The following is a 27,178-nucleotide window of genomic DNA, read 5'->3' as shown; positions in this document are numbered from 1 at the left end:
CGGGGGTAGAGCCATCAGTTAATGCACTCAGGCACCACTCCTAGGAAGCCCCCTGCCATTTTTGATACAGAGGCAGCAGTGCGGATGGCAGGTAGGAGCCGGTCCTGCTACAGACAGAGGCTGCTCCGTGGCAGCCTCCCCTATCTTCCCCCCTCATGCTGCTGCCTCTGATGAAGGCAGCAGTGTGGGGAAGAGAGGCAGGTACTCCACAGAGTTGGTGCTCAAGGGGAGCTGGCTTTTAAGACAGCTCACCGTGAGCAACAGTTCCTGCCTCTCCTTCCTCCCTCTGTGGGAACAGGAGGCTCCACCAGGGCCGGATTAAGGAATGGGCTAGCCGGGCAGCTGCCCGGGGCACCAACCTATGGGGGCGGGGGGCGCCTGATGGCAGCTGTAAGGGGCGCTAGCTTCCATCAGGCACCGCGCACCTGGCTCCCGGCAGCCACCCTGCAGCGGCCGCCCGGGGCAGGGGCCGCGTTAAGCCCTGCAGCACCGGCCAGCAGCCTTCCCCCAATGGCCGCGGGGTCCTGCAGTCAGGCTCGGCCTGCCCCGGGCTGCCCGCCAGTGGCAGTAGCCAGGCTGGGCTGCGCCGGGCACATGCGTCCTGCTGCCGCCAGCTCCACGCGCCCTCCCCCACGTGCCGGCGGGGCCGCACATGTGCCCTCCCCCTCATGTCAGCACGGGGGAGGAGGGAACCACGCATGCACCCTCCCCCAACCCAGGGCGCAATTAACCTGTCTGCCTGGGGAGCCGGAATGGCTCGGTCTGGCCCTGGGCTCCACAGAAGCTGATATCCATTGACAGTTGGCATGAAAGCCTGTTTCCTGCATGTACTGGCTCCACCAGCCCCCCTCACGCTCCATGCTGCTGCTGTGTATCAGAACCAGTGCTAATGGGGAGCTACCTCCTTTCCCCCTTGCTGCCTCTAACAGGATTAACTAATAAGCACAGGTCGACTACACGTTGATATCCCTAGGTTTTACTGTAGTTAATTTCTCCTATTGATGGTCTTTTTATATCACTAATGCTGAGAGATAAGTGTTTAATATTGACTACATACCTCACTACCAAGTATGTGTTCATTTGCTGAAAAAAGGTCAAACCAGTTTTCATTTTTCACTATTACAGGAACCTGCAAGAAAAGAGGTTTTAGTTGAAAAGCATGAGGCTATATTCACTGAAAAGAATAAAAATCCCCAAAGTATATTGAAGTGTATAAATTCTAGCAATGTCGGTCATCACCTGCAAGACTTGCAAATTCAGTATTTCTTAAAAGGAAAAATAAAATCTTCAAACCCAGAGGGTGTTCAAAATTTAAATTAATCATTAAGTTGCATTAGGAACTTAGTTAACAATTGATAATTACCATACATTTTCTATGTCCAATGGACAAACATTAATGTGCTCTTTTCACTGCACAACATTCATATACAACTAAGAACAACTGAAAACGAATTTTAGGGGTTAATTTAGGGTCTAGTAATTTTTAGCTCTTTCATGACAGACAAAATAATCTCAAGAAAAAAAACCTGCCTCATTCAGTACAAGCGGAAATGGCTGTCTATTAAAACACACACACACACACACACACACACACACACACACACACACACACACACACACACACACACACACACACTATAATGTACTACAGATGCTAAAAAATAGGATAGATGTGCTGACAGACCTGCAAGGGAAAGACTGTTTAGATTATATTTGGCTCTAGTAAATTTCTCATTTTTATGATTATCAGATATTGTAATTAAAAAGATAATACAACATAGATATTTTCCACCCAACATATTAAAACCCATTTTGAATCATTTGGCTCTAAGATATCTGTTGTTTTGTAATTTTGTTTTTAAAAACAAATCTTCAGGACTGCTCCTGTTTCCAATAAAGTCACTGTGAAGTTTGCCACAGTATTCAATAGGCATTTATTTGTATAACTGTAACTTAGTTATTTACAAAGATTCAGACATCTGGGCCTGAGTCACCATTAAAGTAGAATACATGCTGATGATCCACTTAGCAAACAGACTATCATTTTGATCTCTATTCATTTTATAATTTATGCATTGTGAAAATATCCTTTCAGAGTAAGATGATTTACAAATGATTACATTTATTGTTTTCTGTAACCATACTAAGATCCACAAGATGACTCAATATCCAATTAACTTGGAGTCACTGTTGGTATCACTCTAAACTTAACAACAATGCAATTACCGAAAAATTCCAGCTTTGTACAGTCTCTGTCCAGTATATGGTAAATGCGGTTTTAAAAAAAATTATCCAGAAGCAGTGTTTCCTCTGAGAAAATGTATGGGAAAATAGATTGGTTTCTTGTGGGATTTTTTTAAAACACATTCAAGCATCATTAAGTTGATTACTACTAAACACTTGATGAAACATGCATCTGACGAAGTGGGTCTTTGCCCACAAAAGCTTATGCTCCTACACTTCAGTTAGTCTATAAGGTGCCACAGGACTCCTCGCCGCTTTTGCAGATTCAGACTAACACGGCTACTCCTCTGATACTTGATGAAACAAGACACTTTACTGTCTGACTTCAAGAAATGTACTTCAGTATATAGCAAATGACACAATTTGTGCTAATGTCATGGTTACAATAAGAACCTTTTTCTATAGTGAGAAATTAATGGATAGTTCCAAAATAGACAAACATTTGTTCCTTTCCATTTGAGGCCTGGTTCTTCACTTTCTACTAGCTTTTCAAACATTTTAAAGTTTCCTAAGAATGAGTTAAACAGTGCATAGTATATTCCTAACTATTTTCATCTCACAGTATTCTCAGGAATCATTTGAAAAAAACCACATTCCATTTCAGCAGCTGTTCCAGCTCCATGTATTGACAATTTATAACTTCACACTATCATAAAACACAAGTGTACTTTGTTCTAAAGTGTGTCTCTTCACTAGTGTGCTTTCTCCAAACAATGTGTGCCAGATTATGTCTTCACAAGAGTTCAAATTAAAACAAACTATACATTTAAATAATCACTAACTCAGTTCTGACTTCAATCTTTAATGCTCCAAAGAAAAACACGTGCAATCTGGGCTTTAAAAAAAAAAAATCACCTGATATGAATGAAGATTTCACCAGGACACTAACTGGGAAGATTAAAAAAAATATATATATATATTTTTTTAATTTAAAAAAAAAACACACAACACAGCACACCCACAAGAAACTATTACCCATGCATACAATCAGAATTGTTTGTTTGCTTATTTTAGAGTAATTTGGCAATAGCAGATGGGAAGATGGCAGTGGAAGTCTTTGGAAACAAACAAAACTGTTTTTATTTCTGATTGCTTGAATCTTCTCTTACTACTTTATATATACACATACCTTCACCATATCTTTTCTGTTTCAGCCACATTTAACACTAACTACATAATTTTAACTGTTTTTGATCTCTTGCTGATTATAACAATGAAATTAACTATAGCGCTTATAATAATTTTAGCAATTTGACACTAAATTAAGGTGATCAAAACCAAAACAAAAAGTTGTTAAAATAGGAAGTGCATTAAATGCTTTACTAATTGCACTGTGAAAATGGATGTTATAGTTGAAGGATTTTATACACATATAGTTTATTGGTTTCTGGCTGTCATATTTTTCAGTCCTTTAGTTACCACAACTCACTTTATTTTTGGCAGTATTTATCATGCAATCTTTTGCCCCTGTGAATTTCTTTCCACTCCCACCCTCCCATTAAAAATTTAAACATGAAACACACTTACTGCATATTTAATAAAAATGAAACTGACAAGCTGACACAAGTAAAACTGACAAGACTGAAAAAGCAAGAGGGGCAGGGAAAGTGCTTTAAGAACCTTCATATTTCAAATGGAACAAAACAGGGAAGAGGACAGTTAAATTTAAACAACAGCAACAGATTTTCACAGTTGAAGAGCACATCGCTTTTGACATTGCAAGCAGATTACTTATTTGTTTTGGTTCTGATTTTGTAACATCTGAAAATAATTAAAGGAATTGTGCACAAATAAAAAAATATTAGATTTGTGTCATCCAAACATTGTCAAAGATACAGACAAATTATGTAAGCAGCTCAAAGAAGTAGAATTTCTGAAATGGGAAAGCAAGGATAGTATTTTATTATGGGTACAATCATAATCTTAGATCAGCATAGCAGATTTCTACTTCAGTGTTCTGCTCAAGTAAAACCATAGTCTGAGCAGCTCATGTGAGAGAATCAGGATCAGATCCTCTGGCCCCACTGCTACTTTTCCAAAACTTGTTGGTATTCCTAAACGGGAGAAAACAGCTCAGGAACAATGGCCTCTCAAGAGAACAAGAAGGCATATCTCCCTACAAGCTTAATGTATGGGAACCTACAGGGGGAAAAAAATTGGAGTTTTGTAAATTTACAAGAATGGGTAAGTAATTGCACTTATGCAGTTAATCTTTTCTGTTCAGTGGTGACACAACTGGACAAACAGTAACTGAAGCAGAGAGGTTTTTCTGTTCATGACTTTGACCATGTGCTCCTCCCGAAACAATTCTTTGTCCTGAGAATTTGCTATATCAATGCATTGCATTTTTTCATTAAACATTACTTTAAATTTTTTATGGTCACATGGGTGTGATGCTCTGACTTGGGTTCCCTCCAATTTGTTAAGTGACAAGACACTACTGCACAGTTGTCTGGTAGTATGTGAACTTTAGTACACTGCTGGGAACATGGAATACAGGAAGTTCTAACATGTTTCATCTGTCTCAAACCATTCTTTCTCCATTGTTTTTTGAAGGCTTTGAATGCTGACTAAGTTACCTGTTCCAAGAATGTCTGCAGCTGACAAGTCTACAAAAGAATGCATTTCTAAAAGGTCTGAATTCAACCACTCTGCTGTTATAACAATTGTGGCTGCTACTAACATTGCAGTAATCAAATAAATTACAGTTTTCTTTTCTCATAGGCTATGTCTAGACGAGGTTTTCTGGGGTCCTGGAAGAAAAAAAAACAACCCCCCCCCAAAAAAAAACAAAACTCTGCCATGTCCAGGGAACATGTTCACTTTTTTTTAACAGTTTCCAAAAAAGCAGGCGTGTTCTTTTGGCATCCCTGTATTCCTCATAAGGAATAAGGGATGTTCTGAAAGAGGAGTTTTTTCCAACATTTGACCCCATTTAGACGGGTAATGTGTCGGAAAAAACCTCTTCTGAAAAAACAAGCGGAAAAAGGTATGCAAATTGCAAACCGCAATTTGCATATATTTTTCCAGAAAGAAACCTGCAGTGTAGACATAGCCATACAGACCAAGCAATGCATGTAAAAAGACAATACAATTGGCTTCATTGGAACAAGTCAGAGTAAGGTGGAAGAATATAACTCATACTTGTTCTCAACAACTTCTCACAAAAATAGCACTGTAATGGGGTGGAGTAGGCCCAAAGCACCCTGCTGGAGGCCTTGCCACACCCAGCCTCAGGGACAACAGCAGAAAAGAGGTTCTTCAGGCAGACTACAGTGGCTGCTTCTGCTGCAGCCAATCAGGGCTCAGCAAATTGATATAAAAGAAACAAAATGCAGGACAATGTAGCACTTTAAAGACTAACAAGATGGTTTATTAGATGATGAGCTTTCGTGGGCCAGACCCACTTCCTCAGATCAAATAATGGAAGGAAATGGTCACAACCATATATACCAAAGGATACAATTTAAAAAAAATGAACACACATGAAAAGGACAAATCACATTACAGAACAGAAGGGGGATGTGGGGGGGGGGGGGGAAGGAAGGTGAATGCCAGTGAGTTAATGATATTAGAGGTGGGGAAGGGGAAATGTCTGTGAGTTAATAATATTAGAGGTGATAATTGGGGAAGCTATCTTTGTATGGTTGTGACTATTTTCTTCCATTATTTGATCTGAGGAAGTGGGTCTGGCCCACGAAAGCTCATCATCTAATAAACCATCTTGTTAGTCTTTAAAGTGCTACATAGTCCTGTATTTTGTTTCAGCTACACCAGACTAACACGGCTACATCTCTATCACTATTCTTGATATAAAAGAAGTTGCCAGGCCAGGGCCTGGCAGTTCCTCACTGGAGCTTGACTCAGTCAGACCTAGGGATTGACTGGGAGGATAGCAGCATCTTGGACAGCTCTGAGTATGAGCTGGACTTCAGACCTGGTTGAAACCCAGGTCCATTGGCTGAAGACTAGCTGTAACAGACCACAACACTTTTCAGAACCTTGGACAGGGTGCAGGGAACACTTGACCTCAAAGCCCAGAGAAAGGGCTGGACGGAGCAGCTTCTTGGGGAGGTGGCCCAGGAAGTGAGACCACAGTCATACTTAGCAGGCAGCTGCTACTTACAGGGTCCCTGAGCCAAGAGCCAGAAAAGTGGGTGGGCTTTTTGCCTGCCCCCACTTCCAACAGCTACAAAAAAAGGGAGATAAGAAGCGGCCTGCTCCCAGGTGACCAACCAGGAAAGCCATCTGGGACACCTCCAATCCCAGAGCCAGTTGGGTGAAGATGCTGAGGACATGCCTTTGGCCACAAAGGGTGCTCATGAGAAGGTGAGCCCCTTCATAAGTACACACAAACTTTTGGAGTTTTTGTCATATGAAAAGTACTTTGCCAGAAAAACAGAAAATCAGTTTTTTTAATCTAAAATTCGGATTGCTGTAAGATCTTGTCTCTACTCTTCTGAATGGTTAAAACACATGCTTCTTACCTTATTCGTTAAAAATTCATGTGGACGTTTCCAGGAATTCACTTTTAAGGAAGGTGGCAATTCAATCTTCCCTTCAGGGTCCTCAAAGACGTGCTATATAAAATATACATTACAAAAATTGAACAGTTGTTTACTATACAATTGGATCTTCAAGATTTAAAATGCTTCATTGTACATGATTATTCATTGGGAAGAAAATCATACATTATGGTATAGTGAAGTGAAAGGACAGTTATTTAGCAATAAGTAAAGTTCTCAGAATATACTGTGTCTGCAAAGTCAAAATTAAAGATAATGAGAGCTGGACAGAGTCCAGCACATTGGGTGCTTGCAGTGATTAGGAGGATACTCAACCTGTGTAGCTTCTACTGCCAGAATAACACATGAGTAGATCTCCCATTTTTTCCCTGGAACCTAAGGGTATGTCTACACTCGAGAGAAGATCAAAGCTGCTGCTGTCAATCTTCCAGGGTTCAAATTAGTGAGTCTAGTGAGGACACTCTGGTTAATGCTGGTAGTCCTGCTTCCATGAGGAGTGAGGGAAGCTGAAGGAAAAGTGTTCTCCCTTCGACTTCCTGCAGCATGCACAGCACCAAAAGTCAAGTTAAGACACTTTGACTTCAGCTACGCTATTAAGGTAGCTGAAGTTGCGTATTTTAATTCAACCTTATCCCATAGTGTAGGCATACCCTAAGACTTTTTGGTCTTTTATTGCTTCCCCTTCAATCCTCATTATTTAATTCCTTAGTCTTTTCTGTCTTCCAGAAAAGCTGCTGGAAGAGCTCTATCCTTTATTCTGGGAGTAAAGTCCACACAGTCTGACCAACATTAGGCAGCAAGTGCAAAAGGTATTAATTCATAATGTTTTCTTCTTACAAGAATCTCATTGCTCCAAGGCCAAATGCTTCTTTACAGCTGCCATGATTACATAAGAGTAATTGAGTCCAGTCCCCTGCTATCATATAATCCCATTCTTAAAATTGTCAAGCTCCACTTAAAGTAATGGAGGGAATCCTATACTAAGATACTACTAAATACTACTAAAACTAACATTAAGCCCCAAGTTTTCTACCTGGAAAGCCTAAAGTTAGACTCTAAATCTATATTTAGACAGAATTACACTAGAGTCTGTGACTACCGTGGGAGTTGTAGATATAATGGGAGCTATGAGTGCTCAACATCTGAGCCTCAGGCTGTAAAATCAGGTGCAAATTAGGCCAAAAGTTTGAAACTTCTGTGGCTACCTAATGAACAAGCACCCATGTAAGAAGTTTGACTAGATTATTCTTATCTGTATTAATGTGGCTTCACAGCAGGCAAATCCATCAAATCTCAGTCAGGATTAGAATAGCATTAAAGTCAGAGACAAGTTGTAGTTCTTCCAAATTAGCTGTGTCCACTTTGCACATCCTGCCCCTCTCTGCCTCCAGACCTAAGATTGCAGAGGCTGATTCAGATGTGGGGCACTTGGTATTTTCCACAGAGAAGAGAAAGGGGAGTATTAGGGCCCCAAACAGGTTTCACCTCGTAAACAAAAAATATATGAAGGGAAACTCCTGCCTCCTTATCCCATAATTCACATAAGGAACAGTGCTGGGCAGCCAAAGAGAAATATTTTAAATCTAATAATTTATTAAACAAATTTATAATCCCTATGAAGAAACAATACATTAGCAGAGAAATATTTTAAATCTAATAATTTATTAAACAAATTTATAATCCCTATGAAGAAACAATACATTAGCAGATCCATTTAGTAAGGAGAATGGGGCCCACATGTAATTGTTAACTCAAGTTATGATCATTAACAAATAGTTAAGACTATAAGATTCACATAATACTCAGGGAATCATGAGCCCTTAGGAAAGCCTATTTTTCTGTGTTTTACACAAACATAATTCATAATTATATTTCCAGCATTATTTATACTGTTACCAAGGGTACAGAATGTCTAAAAGTGTAAAAGCAAAGTGTTTGCTTCCATAAGAGACATCAGTTTTAATTATGGTCTGAGATATTTCTGCTTTGACTTAGAAAAATTAGTGTCTTCCTTTGAATGAATGAAAAGAGGCAAAATATGTTTAGCTTAAGACTGAACTTGGTCTATTGGGAACCCACTTCAACTTGGGCAATAATTTAAAAGATGTGCTGGAAAAGTTAACATGTTCATCAAAAACAAATTATTCTGTAGTTAAAGTAAAGCATATTCTATTAAATATATATAGATGAGCATTTCTCAAACTGGAGTCCACAGAACCTTACCAAGTGATGCTTACTAGTAACCACTTAACTGGCGGTCGACATAGTTGGGGGGTCACTCCGGCCCGACCAAGCCTCCTGAGTCACACTGTGAATGAGGGGCACTCCAGCCTTGCTCTGCTGAAGCAGCTCTGTGCCCACAGCATGGCACAATGGGCCTTGTTTGGTGGGCCTAGCCAGATCAGAACAGCCGCCACCTGTGGCATGGTGCAACAGGCCCAGTCTGAGCAGCCTCCGCCTGTGGCAGGCTTGCCCCAGCCTGGCCAGAGCAGACTGCAGCACTGTGTACCATGCACTGTGGGTGGGATACCCATTAAGTGGTTAGTTATATGTAATGTTTAACTGATTTAAACAGGATTTTACATCCCTAGTAGAAAGGGTGGGGAAGAGGTGGGGGGGTGTAAGGAAGTGGGGACAGGGTCTGGGGCTCAGTCAAAGGGTGTGGGGTCTAGGACCACTTTTAAAATCAAAATGGGGTCATCAGTTTGCTAAAATTTGAGAACCACTGATGTAAACAAATTAAGCTAAAACAAAATAATTGTTAAATTCATCTTACTAAAACAGGACTTTTTCCAGCTTTATCTTTCTCTTTTCCAACTTTTCCTGCATCCCACTTTTCTGCATTGATATCTGCTTCATTCCATTCTGGCCAAATTGGAAATTTCCCTTTCTTCGTTTCATTAGTAGCACCCACACTGGGTAACACAGCAGCTGGTCTGGAAAGCAATGAACAGACAATTTTAAAATGAAGATCACATCAGAGAAGAAGGAAAAATTATATACATTTTCCACAAGACAATAGGTTTGTTTTAGTTTAACTGAGTTAAATACAAAACCTTTCTATTCAGTGACCCTGCCACTGTGGATCCCTAGTCTTGCCTTGTATGGAGAGATATACAGCTGACTGTCAGGTAGCAGAACTAGTTCATGTGTGCATAGCACCACATGAGTATGCAGAGAGTAAAATGGACATGACAAGGCAGGAATTGGGTCATGACACCTCCTCCCCAATTCAATCCAGGGACGAATGGGTGCATCTGAAGATGACCTCCACAAATTCCCTTAAACCTACTGGTTACAAGTATAAGAGCCGTATGTGCGGAGTAGGATGAGGCAGTCACCTGTAAAAACATGGCAGCCACACCATGAGTTACCTGGCCCAAACACTGAGCACCGTGTCCTGAAACCACGGAATTTTACTGAAGAGGAGGGATGCACAGCCTATCTTCTGAGGGATGTGCAGCCTCCCTCAATCAGCCTGAAAGGTGACCTGAGATGGAATTTATCTCCTTGTATTGTTTTAGAGCCATGTGTTCTCTTGTGATAAGTTCACTGCATCTTTGTGAGATTTCTCTCCTGCACATGGGCAGGCTTTAGATCATGAGACATGCAGGGCTTCTCTTGCTGAACACTCTGAAATCTGCCCAACAGCAGCATCAAGATCTCAGAAAAAGGCTTTTATACTTCCAGAAGCTTTCAAATAAAGCATATCCCATTTAAATACGTTCTTTAACTCATAGGGATTTTTAACATCAATTTCTCAACCTTTTTTTGCTAATACTCATGATGTGCGTTTAAAAAAAAAAAATACTGGGCCTCCTCATTACAACACATTCTTCCTACAAGAAGTAGCAAACGACCTTGAGCTGGATGTCTTCTGTCTTAGGACAAAACTGTTGTATGGGCTTACACTTGGAGAGCCAGCTTCGCATCTTTTTTTTTTTTTTTTTTTTTAAGGATGAAAGTTTAATTTCAATAGAAACTGAAAAACCCAGGGGCTCACATTTGAAAGGGTAATCTTTCCATTTGCTGTGAGTAAAGGGACTTTTCAAATCCTGACATGGATTTTATATTATATTGCGTGCTGTGCAAGTAATTGATGATTTCATATGCTATTATGAATTTCAAAACTAATTTTTTCTTGGGGTCTTGGTGACTATACAAACCACTTGAGCTTTGCTTTTTTGATTTATTGCATATCCAGGACCACTCAACAGATGTGGCATTGTTGATAATCTGATCATCCCCTCCCAATTTAGTTGTGTGGTATTTTAAATTCAATTGATTCAAATTCTATTGCCTGGATTTTCAGTATAGTGAGTGTCAAATTAATTATGTCCCAACTCTAATCACATAAATATTGACTACACATATAGGTAGTCTTAGAAGCTCGCATCTCTTCCCTTTTAAACTTTTTACTCTGTACATTTTTACTAGTAATAAGAACAAAGAGTTTGTTAAAACTAACAATCTTTCACTGTTTAATCAAATACTACACTGAAACACACTACTAGAAACTCTTCCTGGGAGTTAAATTATAAAAATTTAGTACCATCTGCCTGTGTATTCTACTCTGTTATCCTCTACTCTATATAAGGTATAGCCCAAGCCATCTTCACAAACTGGAAGACAGATGTATTCTCTGGAGTAAAACTTCACTTTCCCCATCTATCTCTGTCAAGCATAAAAAGCCTCAGGCATCTCCTCCAGCATATTGGATCTTTCATTAACAGGACTATTCTCTTTACCACATCTTCTTATAAAATGGAATGTCTTTTGACATTCTGTACTGAATAATACTTAACATGCAAGCACCAGCATATTTAGCAGAATTTTAGTGAATTACAAGAGAGCTATACCACTTTCAGTTTCTTCACCTCTGTACATGCGTATATGTACAACAATGAAGAACATCAGTATGCCAGCCCTATTAGAGGTTTCAGTATTCATGACGTTCATTACGTTTACTCCTTTCAAAATTGATCTACACCTACAAATGACAAAGACATAGCTAGATTGTCAAGACCTATGAAATAGATCAAATCCTGCATTACATAGCTAGGTCTACCTAACCCTCCAATAAGACATAACTAGGTTGAGCCCAACATTTTTCCACCTAGGAGAGAGAGATTACATCACATCATTTCTTCTCAAACTAAATGGTGATCTCCTAAGAGAAGCACGTGAGAGAGAGAGAGTGAGCGAGCACGTGTAAGTAAAAAAACAAACAAACAAACAAACAAAAAAACCTCTGTCAGCTGGGGCTTGTGCAAAAGGGTCATGCATATCCAACAGGCAAGGATAAATGGGACAGCTGGAGCTCTGCCACCTTGGCTCTCCCTTCCCACCTCTTCTCTTCAGTCCATGAAGGTGGCAGGGTTCCAGCTGTAAACCCTGAGATGCTAACAGCAACACAGAAGTAAGGGTAGCAATGATGTGCTAAGTCTGCTGTAAAAAGTGATATTGATGAATAGCACTTTTCATATGGACTCCCTTACATCTATGCTACTGCTGGCATGGTGTTGCTTTCAGAGCCAGGCACACCGCCAGCAGCTGAGACTCTCCATTCTTCATTCAGAGCTCAGTGGTAGTACAGTACCATATACGTTTGTGTGTGTACATGATGACCAATACAATGAAGTGGTGCCTGCTCAAATACATTTGAGAGCCACTGAACTACATCAATACAAAAAACCCTTTTTGTCAAAGTAGGAAACATCTATTCTACAGCAGCACAGCTACAACCTCACAGCTGTGCTACTGTCATGTAAACACCTCTAATAACTACATTGTATAACCAGGTGCCATGACCTTGTAGCCAGAGGTAGCATTTCAGCAGTGGTACCTCAGTTTTACCCCTCTGTCCTTTGGCCTATTGCAGATGTAGGACTGCCCTCAGGCTCCAGACAATTTTACTGAAGTCCTAAAATTACATAAACGAAAACCAAGCCTTCAGCCTAGGTTGGCTCAGATGGTAGCCTCTATGTCACAGGCACATTTTTGATCACCTTTCTGTGCTTTCATCCTTAGTTGTCTTCCTGGCATCAGCCATCTCCTTATAAGCCAACAAGCCCTGTCCTGCCCCAGCTGGTCACTTTCTAGGTGCAATCAGGCAGCTTAATTGGCTCCTTAGGCCAATATTAACCTTTTCATGTCATGTGTGGCTTAAACACTGCATCACACTTTGGCATACACCCCAAATTACCATATAAATACATAAATAAAAGTTACATGTTATTGGGTTTACTTGTTTATATTTAAAAATATATACCCAAAATAAGACAAAGTATCTAGCAGTTAAAAAAAAAAAAACTTCAAGGGCAACATGATTGTCTTACTCTTTGTATTTATTTAGAGACTGGTCAAAATGTGCATGTTTAGTTCTTTTAAGTATTTATGGAAAAACACAAGACATTCATTCAGTAATAAAGACAGATGTTCAGGACAAAGGCAATTACAACATTAAATGTATAAACATTATTCAATCATTTATCAGTCCTACTGGCATGGAAAGAAAGATGTTTAATATTTTCCTAATCAATGAAAGCCCAAATACCATCCAATCCTGTTTTTGCTCAATATTTTATATTCTAGTAAATCTTAAATTATCCCAACCTATCTAAAGAATTCAACAAGTCACTCAAGAAGGGAGTTTGAGACTATTCTCTACACAACAATTACAGGAAAAAAGAGACTTACTAAAAGATTTGATCTTCCATACAATTTTTTGTAACAATCTGACATCTTTGTGGGGGTTTTTAGTTATGTTATTTCCCTTTCAGTTTTACTTAATTTCCAAGTCATTTTTCATCAATACCATGGTTTAGTATGCATTCCCACATCAGATTTAAAAAAAAGGAGGAGTAAAGACTCTTGCATCTTACAAACTGTTTGGTGGGATTGATGGCTGGGTTAATTCTCTCCCTTTCAAACATTTTTATTTGGCTCGTTTTCCTTTCTTCGGCTTTTTCTTAGGTAGCTACATTTGAGAAAGGACATACAACTTTTTCCCCACTATAAAATAGGTTTCCTTTATTCTTGGCCACTTCTAACATACTGAAAAAGGGTTGCCAGATAGTTTCAACAAAAATACAGGACACACTTTACATTACATCACAATCTACATTACATCTTATTTAGAAAATACCAGACATTTATATTTTCTCAATTTGTTTCCCGAACAGAAAGCTCAAAATCAGACACTTGGCAACACTATACTGCAAGGACAAGCAAGTCTAATAATACATTAGTGGTATTTACACTGTCTCCTTAACTGCCTTTGTGCTTCATACAGAGATCCTGTTAGAGCCTTTTCCTCATCCATACTTGGGACAAAATCTTCCCCATGAATCCTATACATTCAATTTCTTCTTCTCTAGTGTTTCTCAGGATTTGTCAGTTTCTGCAAATACCCTCCCATCTTTTTTTACTCTTTTCCCTAAATCCCTGCCATTCTTTATGATACAGGTTGCAAAGTGTCTACTTTCTTTGCAGATCTCAACTGTTGAATTTTTAGGTTCTCTGCTTAATCCTTCATTGTGTTAACCAGTTATGTAACCAAACATTTTCTACTTTTAGTTTCTAAATTTAAGGCATTCTTTGTGTCACCCATTTTATGGTAACTAAATGCTAGGGAGGATTTCACACTTTCCTTATGCTACCATGATATTGTCCTTGGAAAACAACTGAAGTGAGCCTAATAAGCTTAAGCAGTGCAAAGCCTGAGCTGTGGGACCAGATCCCTGCAGTTTAAATAAGCCAGTCCTCTTGATTTCAGTATTTTTATTACTACTGCCTCAGTCACAGAAGCAAGTGTCTGGAATTCACTTCCTACTCCCCACTGACATACTGCATTAGCCATTGCTTATGTACTTAGTGACTACCTTTGCTGGCACCTGGCTCCTCCCACATATACCTTTTTGCATTTGGTTAAAAGCTTCATCCATTTTACATGAAAAATGTGGAAAAAACCCATCATGAACTCAACCATTCAATTCTGGAAGAAAAAATATGGGCTATATTAGCAGCTTCTCATATTATCTGCTGGGCAGCATTTCCAGTCTAGGAATTGACATGGTAATTGAATGACTCAATACTTTGTTAACACAGAGTTAAGATTGCTCTGCAGTGCCTTATGATCTTCCAAAATGTCAGGTTCAGCTAAATGTAAACCTCTTAAAACCAGGCAATATATATTGTTAAGGTACAGAATCAGACCACAGCCATAATGCAGCTTTAAATATTTTCCTACAGCTGTCATTAGCCACAGAGAATAGTTCAGTAAAGGGGAGTGCAATAAGTAGACATGAAGAGTAAGTAAGACAATGTGCTATTCGTATAGATTTGATTTGTTGAATTTATCTGCATATACTTCTGCTATTAGGTGTAGCTGTACTGATTGGTGGAGTGATTAATTGGAACAGGTTGGGAGACCTGTTATTCTGGTGTGAAGAAGAGTGCTGCATACCTTGGGGGTCAAGTATGCCTATTTGGAGGCTAAATTCTGTAGGCTGCGTCAACAACAATGCATAAAGTTCTTCTTGCCATAGAGATTGTCAGCAGGATGGTGTCATGTATCCTAATGTCTCTGGAGCATATCAAGAGGCAAGTGAAGCCAAAGTCTCAAGGCATCGGTGAAGGAATGATACGATTTAGCAAGTTTGTGGTAGTTTGTATGGAGTAGGCTTAGTTTTTGAATGTAGGTAGCTCCCATTACTATGCCTGATGAATCTGAAATTTTGAATTAGCAAACAGAAGGTGTTAGATTTTGATATGAATGTAGCTCATCTCCATGATCTGAAAGACCTCTGGCAACACCTGGGCAACCTTTACTCTGCATAGAAAAAGTTTTAGGTCAGCTAATTTCCTTTTTTAAAAAACAAAACAAAACAAAGTACCACAGCTTAATTTGCCCCCTCTACTGCCTCTATTTCCCAGAGAATGATTAACTGGCAACAGATTTTATTGACTGCATGTTAGTCCCTTCATTTCCCTTGCATTATCTCCTCTCTATGTAACTATCTGGCACAGCCAAGTCCTCCTCTCCACAGAAGGGCTGGCACCATTGAGGACCCTGTAGTTAGAGGAGCAGTAATTGAATGCAGAAACAGTAAAGGGACTGATGTTGCATCAGTGAGGGTATGTTTTGAAAGGGGACAGAAATGAAGGGTAGGGATGTGAAAAGGTATAGGGAAATGAACCACTATGGTCGCTTTTTTTTCTCCCCACACTCTTCTGCTTGAGTCTAACTTCTTCTCTTCTCCCCCATCCCTCACCCCAAATGCAGCAGCATTGACGGCAAGGGTAAGTTTTTACCCCACTGCAGGAGACAGAAGTTCTGGGTTCCTTCGCATGATCAAGCAGTGGAGGAAAGAAGTGCCCCTGAGCGCTCTCATGTTTGAACAACAATGGGGAGGAATTGTTAGGGGACAGAGGATGTTTGCAGGGGAGGTGATAGAAGTGATGCTCCACTTCCTTCCCCCCTCAAAGTTTGTCACTGTCCCCTCAATTTTTGTTTATGCTCTGTCAGTGCTTCTGATTTCCTAGACAAAGGTATTTTTGATGATCCCTTATTCATCAAGGGATTACAGGCAGTCCCCGGGTTACGTACAAGATAGGGACTGTAGGTTTGTTCTTAAGTTGAATCTGTATGTAAGTCGGAACTGGCATCCAGATTCAGCTGCTGAATCTGGACACCAGTTCTGACTTACATGCGGATTCAACTTAAGAACCCCAGGCGTCCCCAAGTCAGCTGCTGCTGAAACTGATCAGCAGCTGATTCCAGGAAGCCTGGGGCAGAGCAACTCTGCCTCGGGCTTCCTGTAGTCAGCCGCTGGTCAGTTTCAGCAGCGGCTAACTTGGGGACGCCTGGGGTAGAGCAGCTCGGGTGCTGCTGGGTTGGTCCAGTAGCGCGGCCGCTCCTCGGCGCTACTGGACCAACCCAGCAGCACCCCAGCTGCTCTGCCCCAGGCGTCCTGATTCAGCCACTGCTGAAACTGATCAGCAGCGGCTGAATCAGGACTCCTGGGGCTGAGCAGCAGGACCAACCGGCAGCGCCCCACCTGCTCTACCACAGGCCCCGGGCTTTGCTCCACATCTCCCTGGTCTGCTGGGGGGGGCACTAGCTGCGTCCCCCCCCCAGCAGACCAGGGAGACGCGGAGCAAAGCGGCGGAGGACCCGGGCCGGACCGCGGCGCTTCCAGATCAGCGCCGCGGTCCGGCCCGGGTCCTCCGCGGCTTTGCTCCGCGTCTCCCTGGTCTGCAGACCAGGGAGACGCTAAGCAAAGCGGCGCAGGACCCGGGGCCGGACCCTCGGTGCTTCCAGCTGATCTGGACCCGGGGCCGGACCCACGGCCGCTTCCAGATCAGCTGGAAGTGCCGCGGGTCGGGCCGGGTCCTGCACGGCTTTGCTCAGCATCTCCCTGGTCTGCAGACCAGGGAGACGCTGAGCAAAGCGGCGCAGGACCCGGGCCGACCCGCGGCACTTCCAGCTGATCTGGAAGCGGCCACAGGTCCGGCCCCGGGTCCTCCGCCGCTTTGTTCCCTGTCTCCCTGGTCAGCTGGCTCCTGCAGCAGACCAGGGAGACGGGGAGCAGCTTTTCTCGCCCCGGAAGAGGCGGGTGGCGGGACCAGGCGTCCCGCCGCTCGAGTCCTCCGGGGCGAGAAAATCCCCGTTCGTAACTGCGGATCCGACATAAGTCGGATCCGCGTAACTCGGGGACTACCTGTACACAAAATCTACCCTGTCAGAAACCCAGTTCTTCATCTGAATTCTAGTCACTGAACTTAGTGTTCAAAAACAGTCTCTGAATGACCCTTACATTAATAAAGGTCATTGTCTAAGATGTGCTGGCCACTCAGTAGCTGTGCCAGCACAAAGCCCTCGGCCAAAGGGGCAAAGACTCTGCTCTCCACTTTCTCAACTACCTCCTGCTCTGCTCCCATGCCCTCCTCCCATTACCTAGCTCTGCCCCTCAAAATGTTAAACTCAAATGTTATGAAAAATTATTTGAGGCCATACATTCATTACTTAACCTCTTGGCTTAATGACTCAGTCCTAAAATCATATTCCGTCCTATTGTTTATGAAAGCAGAGAACAGCGTAAGACATTATTTCTTTCCCTTATTGGACTCTTTTTTCACCTTCCCTCTATTTCACTAAAACCAATTTCCTTCAGAATACTTTTAAAGTAAAATCAGACACTGTGTGTGGATTTTAGAGGGCTTATATGATGCACTTTGGCTTTGTGATAAACTTCCAGAGGGAACCCCTGCAGAATGCAAACATTCAGAAAACACATTCTTCAGAAGCTGTCAAGGGTAAGGCTCAAATTCACATTACCTGGGTGCCACTCTGGTTTAACAGCCAGAGCAAATCACTCTGAGACATTCAATTACTGTGACAACATGCTGCCTATAAAACCTTTGGCCTGCAACAGACCACTTCTCTCACAATTTCACTCCTTTTGATTCATCAGTTTAGAGTAACCCATGTTAGAGTAGTAAGCTTCTCCCTTAATCAACCATTTCAGTATTAATGAATGGTCTAGGACTAAGGTGCCATAGATCTACACTAGGAAGTTATTTTGAAATCACAAGTGGAGCATCCACACTACCAAGCCCATTATTTTGAAATAATGGGCTGATAATTTTAAAATAACTCCTGTTTTCCATAAGGCATAATGCTTATTTTGAAATAGTTATTTCAAAATAGCGGTAGTACGGATGCTCCACTGATGCTATTTCAAAATAACTACTTCCCCAGAGTAATTACTCCTTAGCGCTTCCTGGGGCTCTAAGTCGAGATAGCATGTCCCTACTAAGGGAGCCTGCCTTGTACTAATTTTTATGCTTCCCTGGAGTGTGGGCACACTATTTTGAAATAGTTATTTCGCGAGTTATTTTGAAGTAAGTTACTTCAAAATAATTCCCTAGTGTAGAATGCTCATAGAAACTAACCCAAATACAGTAAACTTCGGATAATACAGCACCTTTAGGACCCAGGGGGTGCCGGATTATCAGATATGCCAGACTATCAGAAGGGGGGGGGGCTATGAGGGGTCTGGAGTGAGGTGGTAGGAGATGCCACCCCAGACCCCTCATAGCCCCCCCTTACGATAGTCTGGCTCTGCCCCAGGTGTCCCTGATTCAGCCGCTGCTGGTCAGTTTCAGCAGCAGCTGAATCGGGGATGCCTGCAATAGAGCAGCTGAGGTGCTGCCGGGTTGGTCCTGTAGCGCCGAGGGGCGGCGCTATGAGACCAACCCCGCAGCACCCCAGCTGCTCTGCTCCCGGCTTCCCCGATTCAGCTGCTGGTCAGTTTCAGCAGCAGCTGAATGGGGGAAGCCTGTCCGGCTGCCCCAGCACTTTCGGGTTCCTGATGGTCCGGCACCATCAGGAGTCCCGGAGCATTGGATGCCGGATTAATGGAGTTTTACTGTATATAGAATCAGTAGGGGACTTCAATCTGAGCAGGATCAGATAATGCTGGCCCCATATGTGAGGAAAGGAGAGTATAAAATGGGATTTTGTATGCACATTTTTAGGGTCCTGTCTCTCAAAAATCCCTTGCTCAAATGATCCAAACTTGGATCACTACACTGATTCTACACAATCACGAGGCACCAAAATTAGAAGAGAATCCAAATAAGCATGTGAATTTTAGAACATTTAGAATAGTTGTCTTAAACTATAACATTACCAGTAGCAGAGCTATCACTACTCCAACACAGTAAACTCATTGTCAGAGGATATTGAGAAGTCCAAATTTATAATGATGTTCCAAAAAACTAGGTAAGTTCATGGAGAATAGATCCCTCAGTAACTATTAATCAAGAAGATAAAGAATGCAAGTCCCTTGCTGTGTGTGTCCCTAGTCTGTAACTGTCAGAAGCTGGGAGTGGATGACATCATCACTCAATGACTGTTCTATCTATTCCCTTTGAAGTGGCACCAGCCACTGTTGGACAACAGGATATTAAACTAGATGGATCATTGGTCAGACACAGTGTGGATGTTCTCATGTTCTTACAATAAAGACTACTAATACACATGATTTCATTAACAGAAACAGGCTGATGTACCAGGCACAGGTATGAGATACCCCCACTAGCTAACTGAATTCACAAATTCATAAATCATAAGTCCAGATGGGATCACAACAATACCTATTTCTTGCATAGCACAGGCCACAGATCTACTGTGAATCATTTCTTCTTTGAAATACAGAATATTTAAAAATTGCCAGTGAGAGAGGATATACTACAGCCCTTGGTAATTAGTTGTCTCGTGTCTCACTGTTAAGTTTTGCCTCATTTTCAGTATAAATTTGTCTAGCTTCAACTTCCAGTAGTTGGATCTTAGATCTAGACTGAATACCCCATTAGCAAATTTCTGTTACTCATATGAGTATTTACAGATGTGACCAAGTCACCCCTTAATCTTTCTTAAACTATAAAGCATGTTTTCCAATATTTTAATAATTCTTGTGGTTCTTTTTAGAACCCTGTCCAACTAACCAATACTCTTTCTGAACTGTGGACCCCCAAACAGGTCAGAGAATTGCAGCAGAGGTTGCAGTATGCTACATACAGAGGTCACCTCTTTATTCCTTCTTAAGATGCCCCTGTTTATACATTTAAGAATCACATTAGCTCTTTGACACAGTATCACAATGACAGTTAATGGTCAGCTGATTATCCCCCAATTTTTTAAAAATCAGTTTCCCAAGAGAGTCTTCTGTCATATAAGAGGGATTATGTTCTTTGTTCCTAAATATATACATTTACATAAACTGTATTAAAATGCATGGCATGGATACCAAGCAATAGGTGATCTGTTCTCTTCATTATTTATGTCCCCAATCTGTCATTTGCAAACCTTATCAGTGAAGATTTTGTGTTTTCTTCCACGTTGCTGATAATGTTCAATAGCACAGACCCAAGAGCTAATTCCTGTAGCACTCTCCTAAATACTAGACTCTCAGCCCTAGTGCTCCCTGCATTACTAAAGCCCTTAGTCCCAGTGTGCCCTATTCTGGCTGAAACCATGAGTGGAGCCCTGGGAAGCCATGAGCCCTGGCTTCCCCTTCCCTCTGCCCCAGGAAAGAAGCTGGGAATAGAGCTATAAGGATGAAGCCTGGAGCCCTAATGCCCCCTGTGCTGCTGAAACCATAAGAACAGCAATACTGAGTCAGTCCAAAGGTCCAGCTAACCCGATATTCTGTCTTTTGACAGTGGGCAATACTAGGTGCTCCAAAGGGAATGAACAAGACAGCTAATCATCAAGTGATCTAATCCGTCACCTATTCTCAGCTTCTGACAGACAAAGGCTAGGGACACCATTCCTGCCCATTTATAGAGTTATTCCCCATGAATTTATCAGCTCTTTTTTGGATCCTGTTGTGTAGTTTTGGTCTTCACAACATCCTCCTTAAGAAGTTGCACAGGTTGACTGTGCGTTGTGTGAAGAAGTACTTCCTTTTATTTATTTTAAACCTGTTACCTATTAATTTAATCTGGTGACCCCTAGTTCTTATTTTGTGGGAGGCAGCAGGTCAGAGGGCAGGCAGTTCTGCAGGAACCAGCACATACCTCCCACCTCCACTGCCTCTGATACAGAGACAGGGGCATGTGCGTGTATGCACATGTAGTTGGGATTATCTGAGATGCCTATGCTTGTCAGTTAATCGTTTAAATGGCTATATACACTAACGTCCCTATCTCTCATTGCTTCTTTTACTTGGTTAAGAACTTTTTTGGTTCTCTTGCTATGTTTTTAAATTTGGGGTATACATTTAAGTTGAGGCTCTATTAATGGTTTTAAAATAGTTTGCATACAGCTTACAGGGATTTCACTTTTGCCATAGTATCTTTTCATTTCTGTTTAACTAACCTCCTTATTTTTGTGTAGTTCCCCTTTCTAAATTAAACATCACTATTTTGGGCTGCTGTGGTGTTTTCCCACTGCAAGGGTGTTAAATTTAATTATATTATGGTCACTATTTCCAATTGGTCCAGCTATATTCAGCTATATTCTTGGACCAGAGATCCTGTGCTCTAATTAGGACTAAGCTAAGAATTCACTCTCTCCTCTTGTGGGTTCCAGAACCAGCTGCTCCAAGAAGCAGTTATTTAAGGTATCAAGAATCTTTATCTCTGCATCCTGAGGTGACATATCCCCAGTCAATATGGGGACAGTTGACAGTCCCCTTCATTACTGAGTTTTTTATTTGTATAGCCTCTCTAATCTCCCTTAGCATTTCACAGTCACTATCACCATCCTGGTCAGGAGGTCAGTAAAATATCCCTACTGTTATATTCTTATTATAAGAGCATGAGATTACTATCCACAGATTGTATACAATAGTTTGGATGATTAAGATTTTTATTTCATTGGATTCTATGCTTTCTTTCACATATAGTGCCACTCGCCCACCAGCTTGACTTGTTCTATCCTTCTGATATATTTTATACTCTGGTATTATTGTGTCCCATTAATTCTCCTCATTCTACCACGTTTTTATAATGACCATTGTATCAATATCTTCATTTAATATGAGGTACTCTAGTTCGCCCATCTTATTTTGATTTTTAGCATTTGTAAATAAGCACGTTAAAAAACTGGTCACAATTTAGCTCTCTGCCATTACATGTTGCAATTGACTGAGACCCTTTCATTTGTTTCTCATAATTTCTTACCCAAATTTTTATCATTTTTATCCTCTCCTATATATTAGGACATAGAGAATCTCTAATAGATTCTACTTGATGTCTCCATCCAATCCATGTGCTTTTCCATACCTATTGGCCTTCCCCCTTAGTTTAAAAGACAGCTCTATAACTTTTTAATTTTACATGCCAGCAATCTGGTTCCATTTTGGTATAGGCTCTCACTTTCCCAAAAGTTTCCCCAGTTCCTAATAAATCTTAAATGCCCTCTACCTACACCATTGTCTCATCCATGCATGGAGACCCTGCAGTTTTGCCTGTCTACCTAGTCCTGTGAGTGACACTAGAAGCATTTCAGAGAACGCTACAATGGAGGTACTGGATTTCCATCTCTTACCTAGCAGTCTAAATTTAGCCTCCAGGACCTTTCTTATGTCAGTGGTACCTAAACATACCATGACCACTGGCTCCTTCTCCACAGCACTACACATATGTCTATCTAGATGTCTCAAAAGAACCGCAACCTTTGCACCAGGTAGGCAAATCACTATGCAGTTCTTTGTCATCACAAATCCAGCTGTTTATGTTTCTAATGATCGAATCCCCCATTACTAATACAGGCAGTCCCCGGGTTACTTACAAGATAGGGACTGTAGGTTTGTTCTTAAGTTGAATTTGTATGTAAGTCGGAACAGGTACATATTGTAGGGGAAACTCTAGCCAACCATTTCTCCAGAGCTCAGTTTTATTCTCGCACACCTCACTTCCCTCAGTCCTTTATTCTCAAGCTGAGGTGTCTGCTAAGAAAAGCCGCTCCGCGTCTCCCTGGTCTGCTGGGGGGGAGGGGGCACTAGCTTCGCGTCTTCCTGGTCTGCTGGGGGGAAGCAGCTAGTGTGGGGTTGCCTCACCCCGTTTGTAAGTAGAGATCCGATGTAAGACGGATCCATGTAACCCGGGGACTGCCTGTACCTGTCTTTTCCTAATAACTGGAGATCCCTACCTCAGAGAGGTATTGTCAGTGTGAGAGGACACCACATCATCATCTGGAAAGAGGGTACCAATTATGGGATTATTTTCCTCTGCTCCAGTTGGATGTTCTGCTTCCCTGAGACTTTCACCCTCTTCAACAGCACAGACACTGACTAACCTGAGTTGGGTCCATTCTACTGTGTCCCAGAAAGTCTCATCTATGTACCTCTCTGCCTTCCTTAGCTCCTCCGGTTCTGACACCCTGGTCTCCACAGCCCATACACAGTCTCTGAAGGCCAGGAGCTCGTTACCAAATGCACACAGGCCATATGGCAGGTAATCACTCTGTTTCTGGATTTCTGCCTGCATTTTCTTTTTATTCCTAGAGCGCATTCCTTTCATCTTCTTGTTTTTTAAATCAGGTGGTTTTGATTTTAAAGAAGTTTAAAGAATGCTCCTGATCACGTTTTCCCCGAACTCTCCCTCCCCCCCGATCTAAAACCCCGAGCCCTGGCATTCCTGAGGGTCACAAACCCTGACTTCACTACTCCTGGAGTCTTGACCCTCCCACCCTGCTATTGCTTCCCTAATTGGCCCTCCAAGTGGCTGAAGTCCATAAAAGTTACAGACATTTCAGAGTTCTGGACAACCACCATTCCTGAATAGTCCATAACTCAGGAGATTTTATTGTAACTATCCTGGTCATTCCCTCCAACCCTTTTTGACTATCATCACAATATTCAACTTCTTCAGTTTTCTGGAACTTCCTCAAGATTAACTGAAAAGCAACATTATCTGTCCTAAAAAGGTCCTCGGCCAGCTCTTTTAGAACTCTTGGGTGCAAGTTTTCTGGACTTGCTGATTTAACAAATTGTCCAATTTTGGTATCTGCTGCTTAACATCTTCCTAGTTACTCCTGGACAGTGTTTCATGATCAGTATATGATTGACTACATTATCTGTTTTCTCTCCAACCTCAAAGGAAATGTGTATTAAATACTACTGCCTTTTCACCATTATTATTCTAACATGAATATCTAGTAATTGACCAATATAGTGGTTTTCAAACATTTTAGGCTGTGTACCCTTTCTGAACAGGTACATGTAGTCTACCATGTAACTCCATATGAAATAGGGGACTCATAATATACTTATGAAAACAGGAAAAAGAGGTCTGTAAGCGATACAGGATTTTTCTAGATAATGAAAGCTTGTGTACCCTTAGGGCTATGTGTATTCCAGTTTGAAAGCCACCAATTTTATTTTTATGTTTTTTTAAATCCCTCTTATTGTACAGAAATCTGCTGATCATATTTGTCCTGTCCTTTTGCTTTCCTTATCAACTTTCTATAATTCCTTTTATAAGAATGACTCAGTGAGAGAAAACTCAGAATTAAGAGTACTAGCTCCCTTTTGGTCAAGGACAAGTGTGCTTTTTATAGGTAGTTTGACCTGCTTGGCTGTGGAAGGGATTTAGGTTCCTAAGTAGTAATTGCTTTCCAGATTAAACAAGAAATGTAATAAAGTTACATGCAGAAGTCTTCAGCCATGTTTTGTGTATCCAGTTTACTGGAGATGACTTCAGTGAGAACTGTGCATTTCCACACCTTCACAAACAAGGAAAATAACATATTTTGCATCCTAACATACGTGCCATTTATAAAGACTAAAATAACAGAGCACAAGGATAATGATAGGCAGTCGTTTTTACTGCTCATCTTTAAAAAGTATCTGAAGTAAAAATACTTTATCTATTCACTCCCTGACTGTTTTTTAGAAGTCGTAGAATCTACTTTGTATCATCAGTCTCCAACTGTCAACACTGAAAATTTTCACCAGAGGTATGAAACACTTTGGAAAAACATGCTTTTTAATATCAGTAGTCAAGTCATGTAAAAATTTTAGATATGCTATTTATCCTTTCACCAAAATGCCAGCTATTAGCTTATCCAGTACTTCTATGCTGATCATTTTCAAATGTCAGTTGAATTTATAAGTGGTGCATACATATAAGATTTAAACCCAGTTCTCACTCCCAACCAATAAACCAAAACTATAAATGCATGAGTTAAGACCAGGAACATACTGGCAATCAAAATAGGCCCGGGAATGGGTTGAGAACAGACCTTCCCATGATGTCACCTCTGCATGCCCCTCAAGCCCTGCCCCATGTCCGGCACGCGGCGGGTTGGGCTCTGCATGCCGCATACAGCGCGGATGCAGAGCTGCTCGGAGTGAGGAGCAAAGGCGTGTGGACATGATGGCCCACCAGGAAATTCCTGGTATCCCGCCGGGCCAGTCCGCCCCTGGTTAAGACAATTAAACAGGAAGAATTTGAACTGGAACTAATGGTCTGAGATAAGGGATTTTGCCAGACCAGAGTGGGTCATTTCTAACCTGTCCCCTCCCCCGCCACCACCGCTCCCCTTTGCTCTGCCTTCCCCACCAAGTTTCCCAGCTCACCGTGTTCCCCCACAGTCCAGCTGAGCCATGATCTGAGCTTCCCAGCTCCCACTACCCTCCCCCCCCGCCCACTTCCCAGTCCAGCTGAGCCATGTGCTGGTTCTCAAACCCTGCTGCCCAGCAGAGTCGCATACTGGCTCCTGGACCGCCCTGCCCACAGCCAAGCTGAGCCACACACCACTCTTCCTCTCCTTCTCCCCCCACATTCCACAGAGCTCCTGGCCCAACCCCGGCAGTACGCTGGGACTGTGTGATCCTGGAACATCCATGGTCCTTACAGACCACCGATGTTGATGGACCCGAGAGGTCCGGTTTAGAAAGATGCAACCTGTAGCAAGAGTATTTGACCAGTACTGTATAATAATTAAGGGTACGTCTAGACTACCGCGTTTTGTCGACGGAAGTTTTGTCGACAGATACTGTCGACAAAACTTCCGTCGACAATTTGCGTCTAGACACATGGAGTTCTGTCGACAAAGCAAGCCGCTTTGTCGACATAACTCCGTAGTCTGGATGCAGTGTTACAGGCAATAACACCTTCTGTCGACAGAGTTCTGTCGACAGAAAGTGTTATGCCTCGTAAAATGAGGTATACCAGCGTCGACAAAACCGCGGAGTTCTGTCGACATTATGTCGACAGAACTCCGCGGTAGTGTAGACGCTGGTATTGTTTTGTCGACAAAAGTCCACTTTTGTCGACAAAACTAGGTAGTCTAGACACACCGTTAGAGACAACACATGAAGCTACATTCAAAAAGCCATGGATTAAATTATTTATTTAAATCTAAGTACTCTCACTCTGTCATAGTCTACACCAGAAATGACCTCAATGGACTGGCTCAGGGAGAATAAGATTATATACTGAATATTTTATACAGGTCATAGTGGATTTAATGATGCATTTGTAAGGTTGTTTTATGAATAAAGCAAAGCTGAATCAAAACACATTTGACATTTTTTATACAAAGATGCATATAAGTGAAAGGCTAGTCCAGGTGTTCAAACAGTGTACATGTGTGTTTTAGAGTTTGGGGTGCCTGTCTAATCCCCTTCATTTTTCAGTAGGCCATCACAAGCAACACCCTCAAAAAAGTAGAGGTAAAAGCAGGAGAAAGTTTTTTTTTCCCCCAGTAAGCAAGTGCCACCTCGCTGTTACAGCTATCCAAACATCTATAGCACAAGGAAGAAGGGATGGGAAAACTCAACAGGTCAGCTACAGTGAGAATAACAAGCTATAGTTTTCCCTACTCCTGATCCTTCTGTTTATGAATCAAGATGAAGGATGGGACACACAAGGATCCCTCACCAGGG

At 41.7% G+C, this 27,178-nt stretch overlaps 1 protein-coding gene across 3 annotated transcripts in view; it reads right to left on the bottom strand.

Moving 5' to 3' along the window:
- Positions 1–27,178, bottom strand: part of ADGB (androglobin) — a 244,141-nt gene that overhangs the window by 212,609 nt on the left and 4,354 nt on the right. For all 3 annotated transcript variants that reach the window (XR_012902706.1, XM_075924379.1, XM_075924378.1), the window contains exons 2-4: positions 9,547–9,706; positions 6,732–6,824; positions 1,058–1,129 (exon numbers count right to left, since the gene is read on the bottom strand). Coding sequence is in view for 2 of the 3 variants with exons in the window: in XM_075924379.1 (XP_075780494.1) it covers positions 1,058–1,129; positions 6,732–6,824; positions 9,547–9,706 (325 nt within the window). In the remaining variant the exon portion in view is untranslated. The remainder of the gene's footprint in view (positions 1–1,057; positions 1,130–6,731; positions 6,825–9,546; positions 9,707–27,178) is intronic.

The sequence above is a fragment of the Pelodiscus sinensis genome, chromosome 3, assembly GCF_049634645.1.
Source record: "Pelodiscus sinensis isolate JC-2024 chromosome 3, ASM4963464v1, whole genome shotgun sequence".
NCBI classification, from domain to species: domain Eukaryota; kingdom Metazoa; phylum Chordata; order Testudines; family Trionychidae; genus Pelodiscus; species Pelodiscus sinensis.
This window is presented reverse-complemented; position numbering and strand designations above follow the sequence as displayed.